Below are 20,026 nucleotides of genomic sequence, written 5' to 3' on the forward strand. Positions count from 1 at the left end.
AAGTTACTTCATTCTTTTTAAATATACATATTTTTTAATATGGTGGTGCCATGATGTGTTTTACTTACCTTCTCTTAATGGGCATTTAGGTTGTTTCCATTTGTTTGCTATTTACCAGCAATGCACAAAGAATATACCTACACATATATCATTTAATGCATGTTGGCTAAATACCTAGTTATGGAATTTTCAGGTCAAAAGGTATCCTCTTTTGTTATGTTGAAATATATTGTACATAAATAAGAAAATATGAAGTGAGTAATAATAAAATGAAAACTGTCCATGTACATACCCTCCAGATTAAGAACTGGAACATTATTAGAAGCTACTTGTGTATCCCTCTTTAATATCCTCTTTTCCACTTCCCTTTAACACTATCTTGATTTTATAGTTTATCATTTTTTTGTGTGTGTGTGTTCTTTATACCTTTACCTTGGGTATATATATTCCTAAAATACGTATTTATTTTTGTGAAACAGATAAGCATAAATTTGATAGATTAAGGAAAACAGGAGTACAGTTGTTAATTAGGTTAAAGGATCAGAGAAGGAAACAAGCTAAAGACGGTGTATTTTGACCTTCTCTAAAGGTTTTTATAAAACCTCATCTGAAGGTATCAGTAGGAAAGTTCTCAAGTTTAAGTCTTGGCACAGTCAAAACATATCTCTCTGGGCTATAATTTTGGCAAGATGCTGGAATATCAAACAGAAATATAGTCCTAGAGTTTCTAATCTTTTCATGACGTACTTTAGCTCTCAGGGGTAGAATAAGGAAGAATTTCTTCTGTGAGATATGAATGTTTTCTCTTGATTCAGGTAGTAGGACATAGAGATGGGGGTAGAAATTTCACTAGCATATGGTAAAGGTAATTCAGGTACAGCTGTGAATCCAGGTAAGGTCCACTTGCCATTCCTTCCTCAGAGAAGATACTATGAAGGTAGCAGGCATTTTGGTCATAGTGGCCCCTCAATTCATTGTTCTCCAAGTCTGGCACACAGCAGTAGGATATCCTTTACCATCCTCCTGGTAATTCTCTTTTTCTCTTTCCTGTGTTGGATATCCTGTTTCTGGTATCCCATGCCTTCTTGTTTCACTTGTTGTTGTTGTTTGCTGAAATATAGTGCAGTTGTTCAGTAGCTTCTTGAGAGATTGATGGGGTAAAGTTTTGATTCTTTGAATAATCAAAAATTTGTTTCTCATGTTTCTGTACTTAAATGGTAATTTGGCTGGGTATAGAAGTCTAGGTTGGGAATAATTTTGTTTCAGAATTTTATTTTTTTTAAAAGATTTATTTATTTGAGGCGGGGAGGGGCAGAGGGAGAGAATCTTTCAAGCAGACTCCCTGCTGAGCATGGAGCCCAGCACAGGCTTGATCTCACGACCCATGAGACCCATGACCTGAGCCGAAACGAAGAGTTGGACGCTCATCTGACTGAGCCACCTAGGTGCCCCGTTTCAGAATTTTAGAGGTATTGCTGCACTGCATTTCTTGCTTCTGTTTTTGCTGTTCAGTATTCTGAAGCCATTTGCTTTCTGACATTTTTTACATATGCTGCTTTTTTCTTTTGTAGAACTTAATGAGTCTTCTTGTTCGTAATATGCTGAAATTTTGTAATACCTGCTCTGAGTATTTGGTCTGTTTTCAACAATTGTGATGGGTACTTTGCTATATAGGTTGGCAACTCTTAGTTTGGCAACTTGTATCTTTAAGTTTGAGGGCATTTTCTTGAATTAGTTTATTGATTTCCTGTCTGCTATTTAATAATTTCTGTCTAGAAATTCTTCATTATCTACATGTTTGATCTCTTGGACTCTTCCAAATTTACTTATCTTTCTCATGTTTCATTTCTTTGGCTTTAAACTTCCCGAGAGATGTTTTCAACTTTATTTTGCATTCCTTCTTTTGAGTTTTCGCTGTCATGCTTTTAGTATCTAACATCTCTTTGTTACTCCCTGAGTACTCCTGTTTTCATAGTTGAAATATCTTTTTTTATTCTTTTTATTTTTTTAATTAACATATAATGTATTATTTGTTTCAGGGGTACAGGTCTGTGATTCATCACTCTTACACAATTCACAGCGCTGATCATAGCACGTATCTCCCTCCCCAATGTCTGTCACCCAGCCACCCCATCCCTCCCACCCCCCTCCACTCCAGCAACCCTGTTTGTTTCCTGAGATTAAGAGTCTCTTATGGTTTGTCTCCCCTTCTGGTTTCGTCTTGTTTAATTTTTCCCTCCCTTCCCCTATGATCCTCTGTCTTGTTGCTCAAATTCCTCATATCGGTGAGATCATAAGATCATTGTCTTTCTCTGATTGACTCATTTTGCTTAGCATAATACCCTCTAGTTCCATCCACGTCATTGCAAACGGCAAGATTTCATTTTTTGACGGCTGCACAATATTCCATTGTGGTGGGTGTGTGTGTGTGTGTGTGTGTGTGTGTGTGTACACATCTTCTTTATCCATTCATCTGTTGATGGACATCTAGGCTCTTTCCATCGTTTGGTTATTGTGGACATTGCTGCTGTAAACATTGGGGTGCACGTGGCCCTTTGGATCACTGTATTTGTATCTTCGGGGTAAATACCCAGTAGTGCAATTGCTGGGTTGTAGGGTAGCTCTGTTTGGTTGAAATATCTTTTTGAGGCCATCAGTATTTTTTTAAATTGTTGAAGCTTTTAAAATTCAGACTCATGGTTCCTGCATTTTAAGTAGAATGTTTAGCAAATTATCTGATTATTTTTTATTAGTTTAATCTCATCTTTTCTTTTACCATGTATTTTCCATTTTGGCATTCTTTATTGCCATGTGTAGATCAAAATGTCCATTTGGTTTCTCTCTCTCTTTTTTTTTTTCTAATGAACTTCCTCTAAAAATGTTTGTACTTCAGGTCTTTTGGTGATATATTTTCTCAAGCTTTTGTTTGAGAGAAAAGTTCATTTTACCTTCTATTTTGAAGGATATTTTCATGGGACATAGAATTGTATGTCAAGGATTGTTTTCTTTTCAGGACTTAGTAAATAGTTAAATCCCTTGTCATTTGGTTTGCAAAGTTTCTGATTGAAAGTGTGTTTTCTTTTTTTTCTTTCATCCTTTGTATATACAGTATGTCTTTTTTTTTTTTTTTTAAGATTTTATTTATTTATTTTAGCAAGGGAGAGAGGGCGCAGGGCGCACACGTGAGAGAGGGAGGGAGAAGAAGAGGGAAAGAATCCCAAGCAGACTCAGCGCCGAGCTTGGAGCCATATCAGGGCTTCGCCCCAGGACCCTGAGATCACAACCTGATCCAAAATCAAGAGCCTGACACTCAACCGATTGAGCCACCCAGGCGACCCCGCCCCCTTTTTTAGGGGGTTGTGGGGGATAGATTCTTAAGTAGGCTCCATGCCCAACGTGGAGCCAGATGGCAGGCTCAGTCTCACAACGCTGAGGTAATGACTTGAGCTGAAATCAAGAGTTGGACACTTAACCGACTGAGCCACCCAGGTGTGCCCACAGTGTGTCTTTTTTTAAAGAAATTTTTTGTTGTTTTCGGTTTTAAATTTTTTTAAAGTAAGCTCTACCCCCAGTGTGGGGCTTGAACTCATGACTCTGAGATTAAGAGTTGCATGCTCTACCAACTGGGCCAGCCAGGTGCCCCAAGATTTTTTTTTTTTTGACATTGGTTTTCAGCAGTTTGATTTTAATGTGCCTTGTTGGGTTTTTGTGTTTATGCACTTTGGGTAAGTTCAGCTTCTTGGGTCTTTGTGTTTATATTTATCGCATTTGAAAAAGGTTTAGCAATTATATTTTTTTCAAATATTTTTTCTTTTTCCTTTCCCCTTGACTTAATTTCTAGGCCTCTAGATAAATGTATCCTACGCTCTTTTTTTAATCTCACAGCACTGAGCTGCTCTTATTTTCCTTTTCTCCTTTCCTCTCTTTTTCCCTTTGTCTCCCTCCTTCTCCCTCTCTCTTTCTCCCCTTCCACCTCTCCCCACTCTTTGTCAGGTGTTGATTTTCCTCCTGTGTTCAACCAGTATAAATATAGATTTTAAGCTGTCTCTGGGATTGAGATTTAGCTTTTTTGGGGTCTTGCTGGTTGCCACAAGTTCACTTGCTTTTCAGCTTGCATTCTTGGTTGGTATTATCTCTGCTTTTTTTCCCTGTCCAAAATTAGTAAAATTTTGAAAATTTACTATTGGAGTTTCAGAGGGTAAAAAGTAGATGTGTTGTTTAATATACCATTGTAACCTTAAGAGTTTTTCCAGATTTCTTGTTACTTTTTCCTGTTTTGAAACATTTACTACATTAAGATTTGAAATATTTAAAAAGAATAACTCTTTCCAGAACTCTTAAGGAATAAGCAATTTGGTATTGTTTTTTGTTTTTTCCTTTTGGTGAGCAAGAAAGCAAGGTTTATTGAGCGATAGCAAAGTGATAGTACAAATCTCCCAGAGGGGAGGGGACCTGAGAGGGTTGCCCAGAAAAAGCAATTTTTATGATAAAAAAGATGCTTTCAAAAGTGGTAAAAGATAGAAAGCTGTTCAGTTAATTGTAAAAGCCAACTCAACCATTATAATCAAAAGTTAATGTGTAATACAGCATATACGCCTTTCTAATATTAAGTAGAATCCAAAAGCCTAAATAAAGTACTAGCCATCTTAGTTCTCTTTTGGAACAAAGTTATGCATGGTGAGAGTATCTGATGCACTTGGAACCAAGTCACCTGTAAATTATCTTAGCACTTCATCACAACTAAGGATGTTTTATCTCGATATTTTAAAAAAGATCAGCAGTCATAGATTGTCTCTGTACAAATATATATTCTTAATATATTCTACCTAAAATCTTAATGGAACTTTAAATTTGATGAAATTACTCTGAATCATAAACTGTGTGATTAAACTAAGGAATATCAGAAGTGCTGAGAGGAAAACCCAAAAGAGTAATAGAAAAATGAATTTCAATACTAGCTTTAAAATATTTAAAAATTACAGGGCACCTGGGTGGCTCAGTGGGTTAAGCATCTGCCTTTAGCTCAGGTCGTGATCCCAGGGTCCTGGGATAGAGCCCCACGTCAGGCTCCCAGCTCAGTGGGGAGTTTGCTTCTTCCTCTCCCCCCTGCTTGTGCTCTCTCTCTCTCAAATAAATAAATAAAATATTTAAAAACTACAATAACATGGTTTTGATGAAGAATTGTATCATTATGGAAAAGCAGGAGTCCTGTATCACTCATTCCTAAGGAGCTATGTAGTGTCTGTCCAATGGAATTTTTCTACATGAAGTTAATAAAATTTAACAATATTTAAGTTTAAATCATTCATTAGATATTTCATCACTTTGCTTAATTTCCTACCCTTACCAAGCATTTTCTTTTTTTAAAAATTCATGGATTAAAAAATAAATTTGAATGCCTGCTATGTTCTAGTGCTAGAACCACATCTCTGAATGTAGTAAAATGTCTGCCTTTATGGAACTGGGTTTTTGTTTTGTTTTGTTTTGTTTTGTTTTGAGGCAAGACCAATAATATAATTTCAGATTGCTAGTAAGTGCTTTAAAGAAAGATAAAGCAGAATAATTTAGTGAAATGAGGCTCTTTAGAGTGAGTGGTTAAGAGGAGGGCTCACATAATGTAACCATGTATTTGTGTCAGCACATAAGTTAGTTTTTATTAAAATGTTCACTTAACGTTTTTTGCTGTTTTTAAGGAGGCCTTATGGGACCTGTCAGGATGATTTCATCTGGACATGAGTTAACAACAGATTATGATGAAAAAGCACTTCATGAGCTTGGTTTTAAGGATATGCAGGTACACACAAATGTGGTTTGAGTTTTAATGGTCTGTTGACTGTTAAGAGTCAACAGTTGAATAGTTGAAGGTATCCTTCAAAAACAGTTGTTATTGCTTTTAAGTGTATGTGAATTTGTCTGTGTGTGAAGTTATTTTATACTTAAGAGATTTAGTAAACCAAAACTTGATATGTCTAATTATGTGTTGTTGTTTTCCCCTTTTGCTGTTGTTTTTGTAGATGGTATTTGTATCTTTGGGTGCACCAAGGAGAGAACGGAAAGGGGAAGGTGTTCAGCTGCCAGCATCTTGCCTACCACCTCCTCAGAAGGACAACATTCCGATGCTTTTGCTTTTACAAGAACCTCATTTAACTACTCTTTTTGATTTATTAGAGATGCTTGCATCATTTAAACCACCCTCAGGAAAAGTGGCAGTGGAAGATAGTGAGGTGACTATATCATTTCATTTTTATAGTGTATTGTTTGTTTTTCTGTTGAGCAAAAAATAATTTTCTCAGTAATCTCTCTCTTTTTTAAGATTTTATTTGAGAGTGTGTGTGCATGAGCAGGGGGAGGGACAGAGGGAGAGGAAGGGAATCTCAAGCAGACTCCACACTGAGCATGGAACCCATCACAGGGCTCAGTCTCAGTCTCACGACCCTGAGATCTTGACCCGAGCAGAATCAAGAGTTGGACGTTTGAGCCACCCAGGCGCCTCATTCTTAGTAATCTCTTAAGAACAGTAGAAAGCAGGAGCTCATTTAGTCATTCATTAGGTATTTAAGTGCCTAATAGAATCTAGGTATACTCTTTTAAGTATTGTTTTGCAAGGATCAAAATAGGCACAGTTTCCGCCTTCAGTCCAGTGGGGAAGTCAAATAATTGATATGACTTGCAGATAGCTGCAGGTAAACTTAACAGCTAAATTTTAGAGAGTAGCTGCTAAGACTAACATTATTAGGGAATAATGATAGACAGAAACTCATTTATATGTATTATTTGGTCAGGGAAGGTTTCTCTGAGGGAAACCATATGTAATCTGAGCTAGAAGGATGAAAAGGAGCCAACTAAATGAGGAGAATTGAGTGATCGTCTCCACACAGTATTCTAATTCCTGAAGCCCTTCATATAAGGAATCAGGCAGGTCTAGGAATTGTTAGAGAGCTAATAATGAGTAGAATGTGGAGTGGGAGAGGAATAAGATTGGAAAGGTGAGTAGAACCAGACTGGCCATAGCAACTTGTTTCCATTTTACTCATAGTAAGGTGAACAGCAGTAAAGTGTTTTAAGCAGTGGAGGAGCATACATTCTGATTCTGGTTTTCAAGGTATTAGATTTGTTTGGCAAGAATAGAAAAAGCAGTGAGGAGCCTAATGCACTAATCCAAGGAAGACTTGACGGTGCCCTGGAATAGAATGATGGGAGTGGACAAATTAAGTCTAAAACTTAATTGGTTTGGAATAAGAGTGGGGATAGACTAATGTTCAGGAACAAGGAAAACAGGAGATGGTGTCCAGGTTTCTGGCTTGAGCAACTGGGTAGATTCCATTTGAGATGAAGAAGGGATGCTCATGGGACATTAAGTGGAGATGTCAAGGAAGCAGTTGGATAAATGAGTTTTTGGAGCTCAGAGCAGGGGCTTGGTCTGGAGAAATAAGATATGGGTAGTCACTATAAAGATAGTATTTAAACTCAAGGGAGTGTATGAGATCACCTAAAGGATTCAGTATTAGTCTGCTGACTTTTTTTTAATGCCTTTAAATGGACTTATCGTAAGATGATGTTCATTGATGTGTTTCATGCAGTGAATTATTTTGAGATTGAGTGGCAAACAAAATAGTGGTACTATTACTTTCTTTCCCAAGAATGTTAAATGACTTTTTTCCATATTTTCAAAATGCATTTGGTCATGGATGCAGTAGTAGCTGCTGTTGAGTCCTCTGTTCCCCATAGCCTTTTCTCTTGTGGTGGCACATTTTTAAATTCTTAAAAAATCCGGGGCACCTGGGTGGCTGTCAGTTAAGCGTCTGTCTTCAGCTCAGGTCATGAGCCTGGAGTTCTGGGATCGAGCCCCACATCGGGGTCCCCACTCAGTAGAGCGTCTGCTTCTCCTTCTCCTTCTGCCACTCCCCCTGCTTGTGCTTGCTCTCTTTCTCTCTCTCTCTCTGTCAGATAAATAAAACAAACAAACAAAATTCTTAAAAAATCCTTCTTTTGTTCAAGCAGAATAATCAGTAACAGATGCCCTTGAACCTGACTTTTTTTTACCTTTTGTATTTTATGACACAAATACTTAATGACCTTTTACTTCATGTCAGCACCGTATTAGCAGTTTAAAAGAGAGAAAGATAATTAGAAGAATTCTTCAGTTTTCTGGGAGGTGGCTGTGCAGTGTGTTATGGGAACATAGGGTGGGAACAAAAATTTGGGGAAGGTTTTGCAAAAGGGGAGTGTTTTAAATTGGGTCCAGCTGCTGAGGAGAGCAAAGAGAAGCATTACAGATTCACAGAAAAGTGAATGCATGTTTGAAAAACTGGGAGCGTGAGTATAGTGTAATTCAAAAAAAGATCAAGAAGGAGATTGGAACCTATACCACAAAGGGCCATATGAGAATTTTCTTCTTTGTAAAATGGATTGCTATCATCATGGAAGGTTTTAAAGGAACAAAAAGAAAGCTGTTATGGGCTATTAGAAACAAAGTTTAGGTGTTAGTGTGGTGGGTGTATTAGAGAAAGACTGGAGGTAGGAGGCCCAATTAATAGTCCATTGTGGGGCGCCTGGGTGGCTCAGTCGTTAAGCGTCTGCCTTCGGCTCAGGTCATGATCCTGGGGTCCTGGGATCAAGCCCCACATCGGGCTCCCTGCTCAGCGGCAAGCCTGCTTCTTCCTCTCCCACTCCCCCTGCTTGTGTTCCCTCTCTCGCTGTGTCTCTCTCTGTCAAATCAATAAATAAATAAATAAATAAAATCTTAAAAAAAAAAAAAAAAAAGTCCATTGTAATAGTCCACCTGAGGCCTGAACTGGAGGGGAAGAATTCATTTTTTAGTAGATACTTGACTGAACTTTGTGGCAAGTATGGCATTATCAATGTGGGGGGTCTCTTTGTTGTCCAAGACTGGTTTGGTCTTGCAGAAGGTTACAACAATAAAAATAAAGGGTAGGTTTTTTTTAATCCTAACATAGCACATAGTCATTTACACATGGGATTTTTTTTTTCCTTTATATTGTATTTTTTTGCACAGAATACATCCTTTTTTTTCTTTTTTTAACTTGGTGTTTACAAAGGAATGAATTCTATTTTACTGAACAACTTTCAGTGCCATTTCCCCAGCTAAACCGAAAATGTTACTTTGGGTTGCTTTTCTTCATCTGGTTTGAGAAAAGCAAAGGATACTTTGAAACTCTAAGATTTGCTTGCTTTCAATGTATACTAGCTTTATATCATTATACAAAAAGAACTAAACTTTTTATAGATACATAGAAGAATCTTTTGACATCCGGTGGACTGTATTATAGTGAAAAAAAAAATCACTGGCAGCAGCAGTAATAGAATTACACAAATTCATACTCTGGAAAATTCTAAAACTAAATTTTAGCTTTAGCTGTTTATTTACCTTTTGAGGTTATGCTTTAATTTTTTAAATAAAAGAAACTTGCCTACTTCTTACATACTTTCTGAAACATTCTTCAGGTTACTATTATCTCAGCATCTTACAGAATTCAAATTTAGGGGCACCTGGGTGGCTCAGTCATTAAGCATCTGTCTGCCTTCCGCTCAGGTCATGATTCCATAATCCTGGGATCAAGCCCCGCATCGGGCTCCCTGCTTGGTGAGCCTGCTTCTCCCTCTCCCTCTGTCTGCTGCTCCCCCTGCTGTGCTCTCTCTCTCTGTCAAATAAATAAAATCTTAAAAAAAAAAAAATTCAAATTTAATAGATAATGGGAAAAAGTAGGTTCTTTAAAATTGTTTGCTCTTAATCTGCTTATCTGAGACTGGAAAATAAGGTATGGATTAGCAATATAAAAAAGAAACAGCTGTACTCTTTTCCCAAATGTAAGATCAAGGACTTAATTCACCATCACCAGGACTTTTTCCTAGTTAGAATAGTGACCTGCAAAGAGGAAACAATTGGTAATGTTCTTGAAATTTACTTGAATGGCTTTTTGTAAAACAGATGTTTTCACTTCTATTTGAAAAGTTTCCTGAATAAAGTGCCAAGATTTACAGGTCACTCTTTTTCCAAAAAGCGTTCAGTAACAACAAGTTGAAAAACTACTACTTTGACATGATGATCAATTTATTGAATAGATGTATTTGTTTATAAATAATAATAAATAAAATAATAAAAGGACAAAGGTATAAATTATTTACCATGAGACAAATGGTTTATTTCTCACTTTTAATGTAAGACTGAAAAATATTATCAAATTTGATAATCAAGGGTTTTATGCAAAAAAGTTGAACTTGGGTTTAGATTTTTTTTTTTTTTTTTAGTGATCTGTCTTGATAAGCAGTTGTTCTTATTTGTGTAGAGTTTAAGATGTGAAGAACTTCATCTTCATGCAGAAAATCTCTCCAGGCGTGTATGGGAGCTACTGATGCTTCTTCCTACCTGTCCTAACATGTTGATGGCATTCCAGAATATCTCAGATGAACAGGTAAACCCACAAAGTCTTTTTACTCTCCTAGAGGATGGCACTATTTTACATTCTTCCAGTATATGAGATTGCTTGTTGACCTATATCCTCAGTAAAATTTTGCCCATTTAATGGGTAAAAACCACCAGTTCATTTTAACATTCATTTATTTGTTAGTGAGGTTGAATAATATAGGCCTAATACAAGGCCAAGGTTGTTTTCTAAAATTATCTTTAGAAAACATAATTTGTCTTTATATTAGTATTTTTTCATATTAATAGATGTTCTGAATGCATTCCTGTAGGACCATGACCTCAGGTGTGTTGGATGTCTTTGTAAAGATGTGTTAAAATTAGATTAATTTTTAAAAAGCTATATAATAAAGGGTTACTTTGTGGAGATACCAATAGAACACTTATAGGATGAATGGAAAAACAGTGTCCTAATGTTGTGCGCTAATGGTTTTTTATGATTTGGGTCTTGGCCATATGATTTCAGAAAGTCCTGTATCTCAAATAATTTAGATGTGAGGAGGGTAGGCCTGGCAAATGGTGGTTGATGACTCAGAGTAGCTCTAATAATACTGTTGTCAAAGATGTACATTGTGTGAATATCATTTCATAAATTGAGATTAGATAAGAACAATATTTTATGATTTATGTATTTGTATATGACTTTTAAATGTGTAGGTGTGACTTTGTAAGTGTTAAATATAGACTTTACTACTTCTATATCTTTAAAAGTTAATGCATTCAACTAGGCTACCCAGTGTTTTTCATTGGGAAGATACTGAATTGCCTCGTCTGTTGTGAGGGTTAATAAGATAGAATTTTTTTTTCCTATGCTGCTGTTTGTATATGAATTTTAACAAAATTTAATGAATAACTGGTGTGTTAAGCATACCGTGAGTACCAGTTATACAGTTGGTCTTCATATGTTTGAAACTATTTCAATGTATATGTTATATTTGAGTTCTTACATAGTGTCACTTTCTTTAAAGTTTATTTTGGGAGGGGTCCCTTAGTAAGTTGGTTTGAGAAAACCTGTGTTTTTCTTTTTAAATTTAAGAGTAATGATGGACTTAATTGGAAAGAACTTCTCAAAATTAAAAGTGCTCACAAGCTATTATATGCCCTGGAAATTATTGAAGCACTAGGAAAACCTAACAGGAGGATAAGGAGAGAGTCAACGGTAATTGAATTTCCATTCTTACCATGAAATATTTGTATTTTGTCTGGAGCTGAATTCCAGAATGTGTTATTTTTCAACTCTAAAATAATTTTTTTCTCCTGCACCTTTTCTTCTTCTTTTTTTTTTTTGCCATTCCTACAGGGAAGTTACAGTGATCTTTATCCAGATTCAGATGATTCAAGTGAGGATCAAGTGGAAAATAGTAAAAATTCCTGGAGTTGCAAGGTTTGATCATACGTGTTATGCAGTGTATTGATAAAAATTATCTCTAATTTTCCAAAAGTAGGTATCATAATTATTAATTGGTTTTAAACTAATTTACTATTAAAATAAAGCATAGTTTAAAAATTATGTATTACTCCAAATCACAGTTGAAAGGTGAGATTATTTAATGCCTTGGTGCTCTTGTTTTTAGCACTTATTTTTTTTCTTTATTGGAATACTTTGTTAGGACATCCTAGTGTCTGCGATTAAATGGTCAATGGCATATAAAGATATCTTTATAGATACTTGCAAGAATCCTTTTTAAAAATTTCTTGAAAATAAGATGTATGTTATTACTTTGTATAGAAGTTATTCTGGTTATTTAAATCAGTAATTTCCTAGATTAAAGATACATAATATTTTACATACGCATATACATAAACACACACACATATCCAGTTATTGAATCAAAAAGCAGGTCTTGATGACATTTTGTAGCTGCATCTCTCTTACCAGTACTCTCACAATTGCTTACAGTTTGTTGCTGCTGGAGGGCTTCAACAGTTACTAGAAATTTTTAATTCTGGAATTCTGGAGCCTAAAGAGCAGGAATCCTGGACTGTGGTAAGTGAAAGTTCACTGTTGTAACCAGTTAATAGTTACTCTATTTTAAGCACTTCCGGTTTTCATTAGCAAGTGTAACTTTCGCTACATGCTTCATTGTCGTAAGGAAAATCATGGAGTGTAGCAAAATTAATGTTTAAAAAGTAGGGAGTCTGAGAAACTAATTATTCATGAAGAGTTCTTCATGTCAATTCTGTTAAACTTTAAGTGCCAAAATTCGTGACTCTGAACTGTGGCTAATTCATAAACATTTCTCCTTTAGGTTGATAAATTACATATGAATAAATAATTATACAATCTGGTTTATATGTGTTTAATTTTGAAAAAATCCTTTTTCATTGTTTCGTTTTGTTTTGGCTATTTCTTCCTTTATAGTAGTGCTACTCAAATACGTGTTTCCAGACCATTTGTGACTGGTCTGAAATGAAATAGGTGCAGAAATTGAAAGTAAGCCTTCAGAAATTTTTATAGCTACTGAACATTGCTGCAGAATTTTTACAGCATTTCACAAAATTATTGGTCCTCAACAAAATGGAACTTTTTTTCTTAAAAAGGCGCTTTTACTTTACCACTATTAACTTGAAGAAGCACTATTCTATAATATCAGGAAAATAAAATTGTAGAATATTAAAAAATTGATACTGCTATACCAAACTGCACAATCTGGTTTTGAACTAAATGGAATGGATGCTCCATTTCGTGACCTCCAACAAAACAATAGCATTATCAAAGATTCAAATACTAATTTTTTTAGTACTTGTATTTTAGAATTATCTTGGAACAAAGGAGTTGGGTATTCTTGATTTAATATCAAGTTAATAAAAGAAAATATATTTAGAAAATCTATTACTATGTACTAAGATGTTGTTATTCATACCACTGGTTTTAATGCTTATTTTTCCATTTTTGTTTTACATATTTTATTATGATATTTTCCTTTTTAGAATAGATACCTCTATTCAATTACTAATTATTGTAGTTCTGTGACTTACGGTGTCTGTTTGTTGTGTTTTATTGTTAGTCATGTCTTTATTGTCCCATTAATCTCTTAGAATTCTAATGTGCCTTAGTTCTTTAGCAAAGTGGGAGAATTTAACTAAAATTTTTAATGAGTAGTTATGTGTCATGTATAGGAATTTTGTTTATAAACTGCTCTAAGCTTAGTTTTGAATAATGTTTACAGGGAATTGAGCATAAGCTAGAGATTTTTTCTCTTGTTTCCTTTGAAATTGTGGATACTTTTATGGATTATTACCAATGAGAAAATTTTAACTACCATATATGACACATTGTAGCCTGGCAATGCCTGAGATTGCTTTCAAGTCAACTGATATCCCCTATTTATAATGCATCTCTCCTAACATATTATAGAATACTTACAAATTCAGAGTCATTCTTGTTAGACAGTTTAATTTTTTTCTCTTTAAAATGAATTTAGTTGAGGTATACTTTCAAATTAAAATTTTTTGAGATAGAATTCATGTACAGTAAAATTCAACCTTTTAAAAAGCAGTGATTTTTAGTATATTTACAGAGTTGTATAACTATTACCACTAATGCCAGAACAGTTTTATCCCCTCAAAAAAGAAATGCCACACTTACTCGCAGTCACTCCTCGTTTTCCCTGAAACATTTCAGCCCTGGGCTGCCACTAATCTAATCTACTTTCTATCTCTATGGACTTGGCCTATTATGGACATTTCATATAAATGGAGCCATATAATATGTATATGGTCCTTTATGACTGGCTTCTTTCACTTAGCGTAATGTTAAGGTTCATTCTTGAAAGTAGTGTGTCATCTAAGGTCACAAATATTAATGACTATGTTTTCTTTTAAGAATTTTACAATTTTAGTTCTTAAACACTTAGGTCTTTGATCCATTTAATTTTTTTTGTGTGATAGTGAATTGAGATATGCTTTCCATGCAGTAGATAATGAACTCATTTTAAAAAGTATAGTTTAAGTTTTGGGAAAAATGTGTATACTTGTGTAATCTGCCAACACAAACAAGATATAGAACATTTCTATTACCTCAGAAGTTCCACCCTGCTGCCTTTTTTTTTTCTTTTTTTTTAAAGAGAGGGAGAGAGAAGGGGAGGGTTAAGGGGAGGGGCAGAAGGAGGGAGGGAGAGAGAATCCTGAGCAGGGTGCCCGAGAATCCTGAGCACCAGACACTGGGCTTGATCTCACAACCCTGAAATCATGACTTGAGCGAAAATCAAGAGTCAGACGCTTAACTGACTGAGCCACCAAGGCACCCTTCCACCCTGGGTTTTTTTTGGGTTTTTTTGTTTTTTTGTTTTTGTTTTTTTAACTATCAATTTCCCCCATTCTCCCAAGCAACCAGCCCTAAGCAACCACTGATCTGCTTTTTGTTGTTATAGATTACATTTGCATTAATAAGATTCCATATAAATGGAATAAAACGGTATGTGTCCTTTGTGTCTGGTGTCTTTTACTCAACATGTATTTTGAGGCTAATAAATGTTGCATGTATTGGTTGGTTGGTAGTTTTTATTGCTGACTAGTATGTCCCTTTATAGGTATATTACTCCTTGCTTATCCATTCACTTATTGATGGACATTTGTGTTTCTCGTTTTGGGCTATTATGGATAAAGTTAACAAACATTCATATTCCAAGTCTTTTTGTGTACATGTTTTTTTTCTCTTGGGTAAATACCAAGAAAAGAATTTGCTGAGTAATACGGTATATGTAAAATTGACTTTGTAAGAAACTGCTGAAGTGTTTTCCCAAGCAGCTGTACCATGCAACGCATGAGAGTTCCAGTTGCTTCATATCCTCAGCAACAGTTGGTGTGGTCAGTCTTTTTGAGTCTTTCTACTGGGTATGTAGTATTATCTCATGGTGCTTTTGCTTTGCATAATCTCTGGTGACTAGTGAAGTTGAGTATCTTTACATCTGCTTTACATGACTATGCTGGTTTGTTGTTTTTTTTTTTTTTTTTTTTTTTTTTACTCATGGTAAAATATACTTAACATTTACTATCTTAACCATTTTTAAGTGTGCAGTTCACTGGTATTATATACCTTCCCGTTGTAGTGGAATTGTCACTACTATCCATCCCCATTACTATTTTCTTTTCTTTTTTTTTTAAGATTTATTTATTTGAGAGAGAGCGCGCACAGAGGGAGAGTGAGAGGGAGAGGGAAAAGCAGACTCTTCTGAGCAGAGAGCCCAGTGCGTGGGGCTCAATCCCAGGACCCTGAGACCATGACCTGAGCCAAAGGCAGATGCTTAACAGACTGAGCCACCCAGGCGCCCCTATTTTCATCTTGTAAATTAAAACTATACCTATTAAACAGTGACTCCCCATTCTCCTCTCCCCCCATCCTGAGACAAACCACCATTATACTTTGTCTCCATGGTTTTGACTACTCTGAGTACCTCCTCTAAGTGGAATCATAGGGTATTTGTCTTTCTGTGACTAGCTTATTTCACTAGCAGAATGTCCTCTAGCATCATCCTTATTGTAGCATATTGCAGAATTTCCTTCCTTTTTAAGACTGAATAATACTGTATGCAGTGTATACCACATTTTGCTTATCTATGCATTCATCAGTGGACATGGGTTGCTTCCATAGTCTCTCTGTTCTGAGTAATGCTGCTATGAATATAGATGTATAAATATCTTTGAAACCCTTCTTTCAGTTCTTTTGGGTATATACCCAGGAGTGGGATTGCTGGCTCATATGGTAGTTATGTTTTCAGTTTTTTGAGGAACCACCATACAGTTTTCCATAGCAGCTATATCATCTTACATTCCTACCAGTAGTGCACAAGGGTTCCAATTTTCTATATATTTGTGAACACTTTTATTTTCTGTTTTTTTGGTATTAGCCATCCTAATGGGTGTGATGTGGTATCTCATTGTGGTTTTAATTTGCATTTTTTTAATATAACAGTGAAGTTGAGGACCTTTTCTTGTGCTCATTGGCCATTTATATATCATCTTTAGAGAAATGTCTTTTCAACTCCTTTGCTCATTTTTGAATCAGGTTGTTTGGTTTTTTGAGTTTTAGAAGTACTCTATATATTGTGAATATTAATCCTTTCTCAGATATATAGTTTGCCAATATCTTCTCCCTTCTGTAGGTTGCCATTTTACTCTGTGGATAGTCTTATGCACGAAATTTTTTAATTTTCATGAACTCTAATGTGTCTCTCTTTTATTACCTGTACCTTTGGTGTCCTATCTAAGAAATCATATGTCCAAATCCATTGTCATGAAGCTTCTATCCTGTTTTCTCCTAAGAATTTATTTTAGGTCTTATATTTAGGGCCTTGATTCATTTTGAGTTAATCCTTTTTATTTCTGTAGAATTGGGAGAAAAATTCCTACCTTTATTTCTGATTTTAGTAATTTCACTCTTCACTTTTTAGTTCTTTTAGCTAAAGCGTTGTCAGTTTTGTTCTTTTCAAAAAATAAACTTTGATTTACATTGATTTTCTTTCTTGTTTTTCTATTTTCTGTTTTCTTTAACTCTGTTCTTTATTATTTCCTTCTTTCAGCTAGCTTTGGGTTTAGTTTATTCTTTTTCTACTTCTTAAGTTGGAAAGTTAGATTGTTGATTTGAGATCTTTTTATTTTTAATGTGTTTATAGCTATGAATTTCCTCCATTCTTCTTTTCACTGCATCTCATAAGTTTCACATTGACCACAGTTTTTTTTTTCCTTTCATGAAATGTCTGTTCATATCTTGCCCCCCCCCCCATACCCCTTTCCTTTCCTTTCTGATCTTAGTAAAGAGGTCTTTTTTTTTTTTTCTTAGTTTGGACAAATTTTTCTGCTAGGTGTGTGTGGAATATTTGCACTTAATCTGTGGCTGACTTTTTCATTATTTTGACAGTGTCTTTTAAGCAGAGAAGTTTTTAATTTTTATTTTTTAAGATTTTATTTATTTGACAGAGAGAACAGCAAGAGAGAGAATACAAGTAGGGGGAGTGGGAGAGGGCGAAGCAGTCTTCCGCGGAGCATGGAGCCCGATGTGGGGCTCGATCCCAGGACCCTGGGATCATGACCTGAGCCAAAGGCAGATGCTTAACGACTGAGCCACCCAGGCACCCCAGAAGTTTTTAATTTTAACAGAATTTGTATCCTAAGAAATCTTTGTTTGAAGTCCACAAGGATTTTCTCCTGTTTTTTCTTCTATAAGTTTTATAGTTATAATTTACATTTAGTTCTGTGATGCATTTTGACTTAATTTTTGTATATGTAGAGTGAGGTTGAGGGGTTGTTTCATTTATTTTTTTAATATGGCTATTCACTTTTCTAACACCATTTGTTGAAAGGACTGTTCTTAGGATGTAGTATTGCTGAATTCCCTTCCCTGGCATATTGGTATGGCTATACAACTTGGCAGTGGGATTAGAAAGGTAGGAAAATAACTGTTGAAGAGAATAGTATGAAATTCTTACCTTGCACATAAATGATATTAATTTACTTAAAGGAAATGTTTTTATTTTTTACTTACTTATTTTTAAAGATTTTATTTGATAGAGACACAACGAGAGAGGGAACACAAGCAGAGGGGGTGGGAGAGGGAAAAGCAGGCTTCCCGCTGAGCAGGGAGCCTGATGTGGGGCTTGATCCCAGCACCCTGGGATCATGACCTGAGCCGAAAGCAGGTGCTTAACGACTGAGCCACCCAGGCGCCCCAAAGGAAGTGTTTTTAAAATTTTAAAGTAGAGCTTTAAATCAGTTAGAAATGAAATTTTCATACTAAATAATATTTTACCAAATAAGTATTTCTTTTATTTTAAATGTACTTACGTAAAATGCAAAATTTTCAGTTATTTTTTTAGAATTCTTGAGAATTCTTTGGCTCCAAAATACTAGATTATATGCCACTTGTATTGAGAAACAACTTAAAATACTTTTTCTCTTAATTCATTTTGGGGGTAGGTAAATTATATCTTTGTTTACATTTTATTTATTAATTTATTTAAAAGATTTTATTTATTTATTTGACAGAGGGAGCGAGAGAGCACAAGCAGGGGGAACAGTAGAGGGAGAGGGAGAAGCAGGCTCCCCGCCAAGCAGGGAGCCCGATGCAGGGCTTGATCCCAGGGCTCTGGGATCATGGCCTGAGCTGAAGGCAGACGCTTAACCATCTGAGCTTCCCGGGCGCCCCACATTTTAGTAATTTTTAAAAAATATGGTACATTCTGAGCAGTATATTTTTTAAAAATCCTGTATCTGACATTTATATGATGTTATTTCTTTACCTCTTAATACCTAGATTTTTTTTGTCATTTTTATAAGAGTGGATTGTTACTCCACATAGTACATGAGTAGTAAAATTTCTTTAGCATGTGGATAAAGTACTAGCTATAATTGTTTCTACTTTCTAGCTTTCAATTTCAAGTTGTATAGTGGCCATGTTAAATTAACCAAAATAGGGAAATGACGTTTTCTTCTTATCCACAGTGGCAGCTAGACTGTCTTGCTTGCTTGCTGAAGTTAATATGCCAGTTTGCAGTAGATCCATCTGATTTGGATTTAGCTTATCATGATGTCTTTGCCTGGTCTGGTATAGCAGAAAGCCATAGGAAAAGAACTTGGCCTGGTAAATCAAGAAAGGCTGCTGGTGATCATGCCAAGGGTCTTCATATACCAAGATTAACAGAGGTAAAGTACAGAAATCACCATTAAATTGTAGTAATGAATTCTATTTGTGTTTTACAAAGTTAAAAATACATTAATGCATTAGAAATGCGATCCTAGATTACAATATGACCTAACAACTGAAGTGATATCTTCATTTTTAATCCAGTAGTAGTAATTATGAAATAGTAATATTTTTCAGTTCATTATCCAAATTGCAGGAGTGAATTGTATGCCATTCTAATGTTCTCCAGCTGTAGGATTTAGTTAATCATTTACACCCAGTAATTTATATACTAAATTTGTGAGGGTCCATTTAGGGAAACAAACCACACCAGGTATTTCAACAAAGGAGATTAAAATAAAGAATTGGTTTCACATGTCTGGATTGGGAGCTAAACATACAAAAAGAAAATGTTGAGGTAATCCAGACAGGTAACCATTCACCACCCTTAGTGTTTGTGGAACAAGTGGAAAAATGTTGGGGATATCAGAAATGAGAAGGTTATAAGGAAGGATCTTGTTAACCTCGGGTTTAGGCCTCTGAGGAAGGGGCTCTGCTACTATTTCTGAAATAATAATGCCTTCCCCTGGGTTAAATACTTAAAGTACAATGCTGACAGAAAAAGCAAGGAAGTAATCTCTGTTCCAGTTGACAGAACCTCATAGGAAACCAGCTGGCAAGGGAGGAATTTAGTTTGTGACGTACCAGCCCTAGAATCACAAAGCAAGTCTATAGAATGGTAGATTTAGAACTAAACAAAAATGGTACAATAACAAGCACATCTAGCAGTATAATTAGAATTCTGTCAGTGGTTCATGTGATCAAATATTTGCCCTTCAAATGGCTCCATCACTGAACTGGGAAGTGGGGAGAGATAAAGACCAGTTTTTAGTGAGATCTCTTACTCATTTGTAACCTTTTGAGAATAGCACCTTACCTCATAGCTGCCCAAGAAACAGCAG

The 20,026-nt window shown here is 35.5% G+C and overlaps 1 protein-coding gene across 9 annotated transcripts in view; it reads left to right on the top strand.

The window, feature by feature from the left end:
* Positions 1-20,026, top strand: part of USP34 (ubiquitin specific peptidase 34) — a 256,698-nt gene that overhangs the window by 157,969 nt on the left and 78,703 nt on the right. For all 9 annotated transcript variants that reach the window (XR_013441778.1, XR_013441777.1, XM_036083556.2 and 6 more), the window contains 7 exons: positions 5,694-5,794; positions 6,015-6,224; positions 10,308-10,433; positions 11,481-11,603; positions 11,745-11,828; positions 12,345-12,431; positions 18,884-19,084. Coding sequence is in view for 7 of the 9 variants with exons in the window: in XM_036083556.2 (XP_035939449.2) it covers positions 5,694-5,794; positions 6,015-6,224; positions 10,308-10,433; positions 11,481-11,603; positions 11,745-11,828; positions 12,345-12,431; positions 18,884-19,084 (932 nt within the window). In the remaining 2 variants the exon portion in view is untranslated. The remainder of the gene's footprint in view (positions 1-5,693; positions 5,795-6,014; positions 6,225-10,307; positions 10,434-11,480; positions 11,604-11,744; positions 11,829-12,344; positions 12,432-18,883; positions 19,085-20,026) is intronic.

The sequence above is a fragment of the Halichoerus grypus genome, chromosome 10 (assembly GCF_964656455.1).
Source record: "Halichoerus grypus chromosome 10, mHalGry1.hap1.1, whole genome shotgun sequence".
In the NCBI taxonomy this organism is placed as follows: Eukaryota; Metazoa; Chordata; class Mammalia; order Carnivora; family Phocidae; genus Halichoerus; species Halichoerus grypus.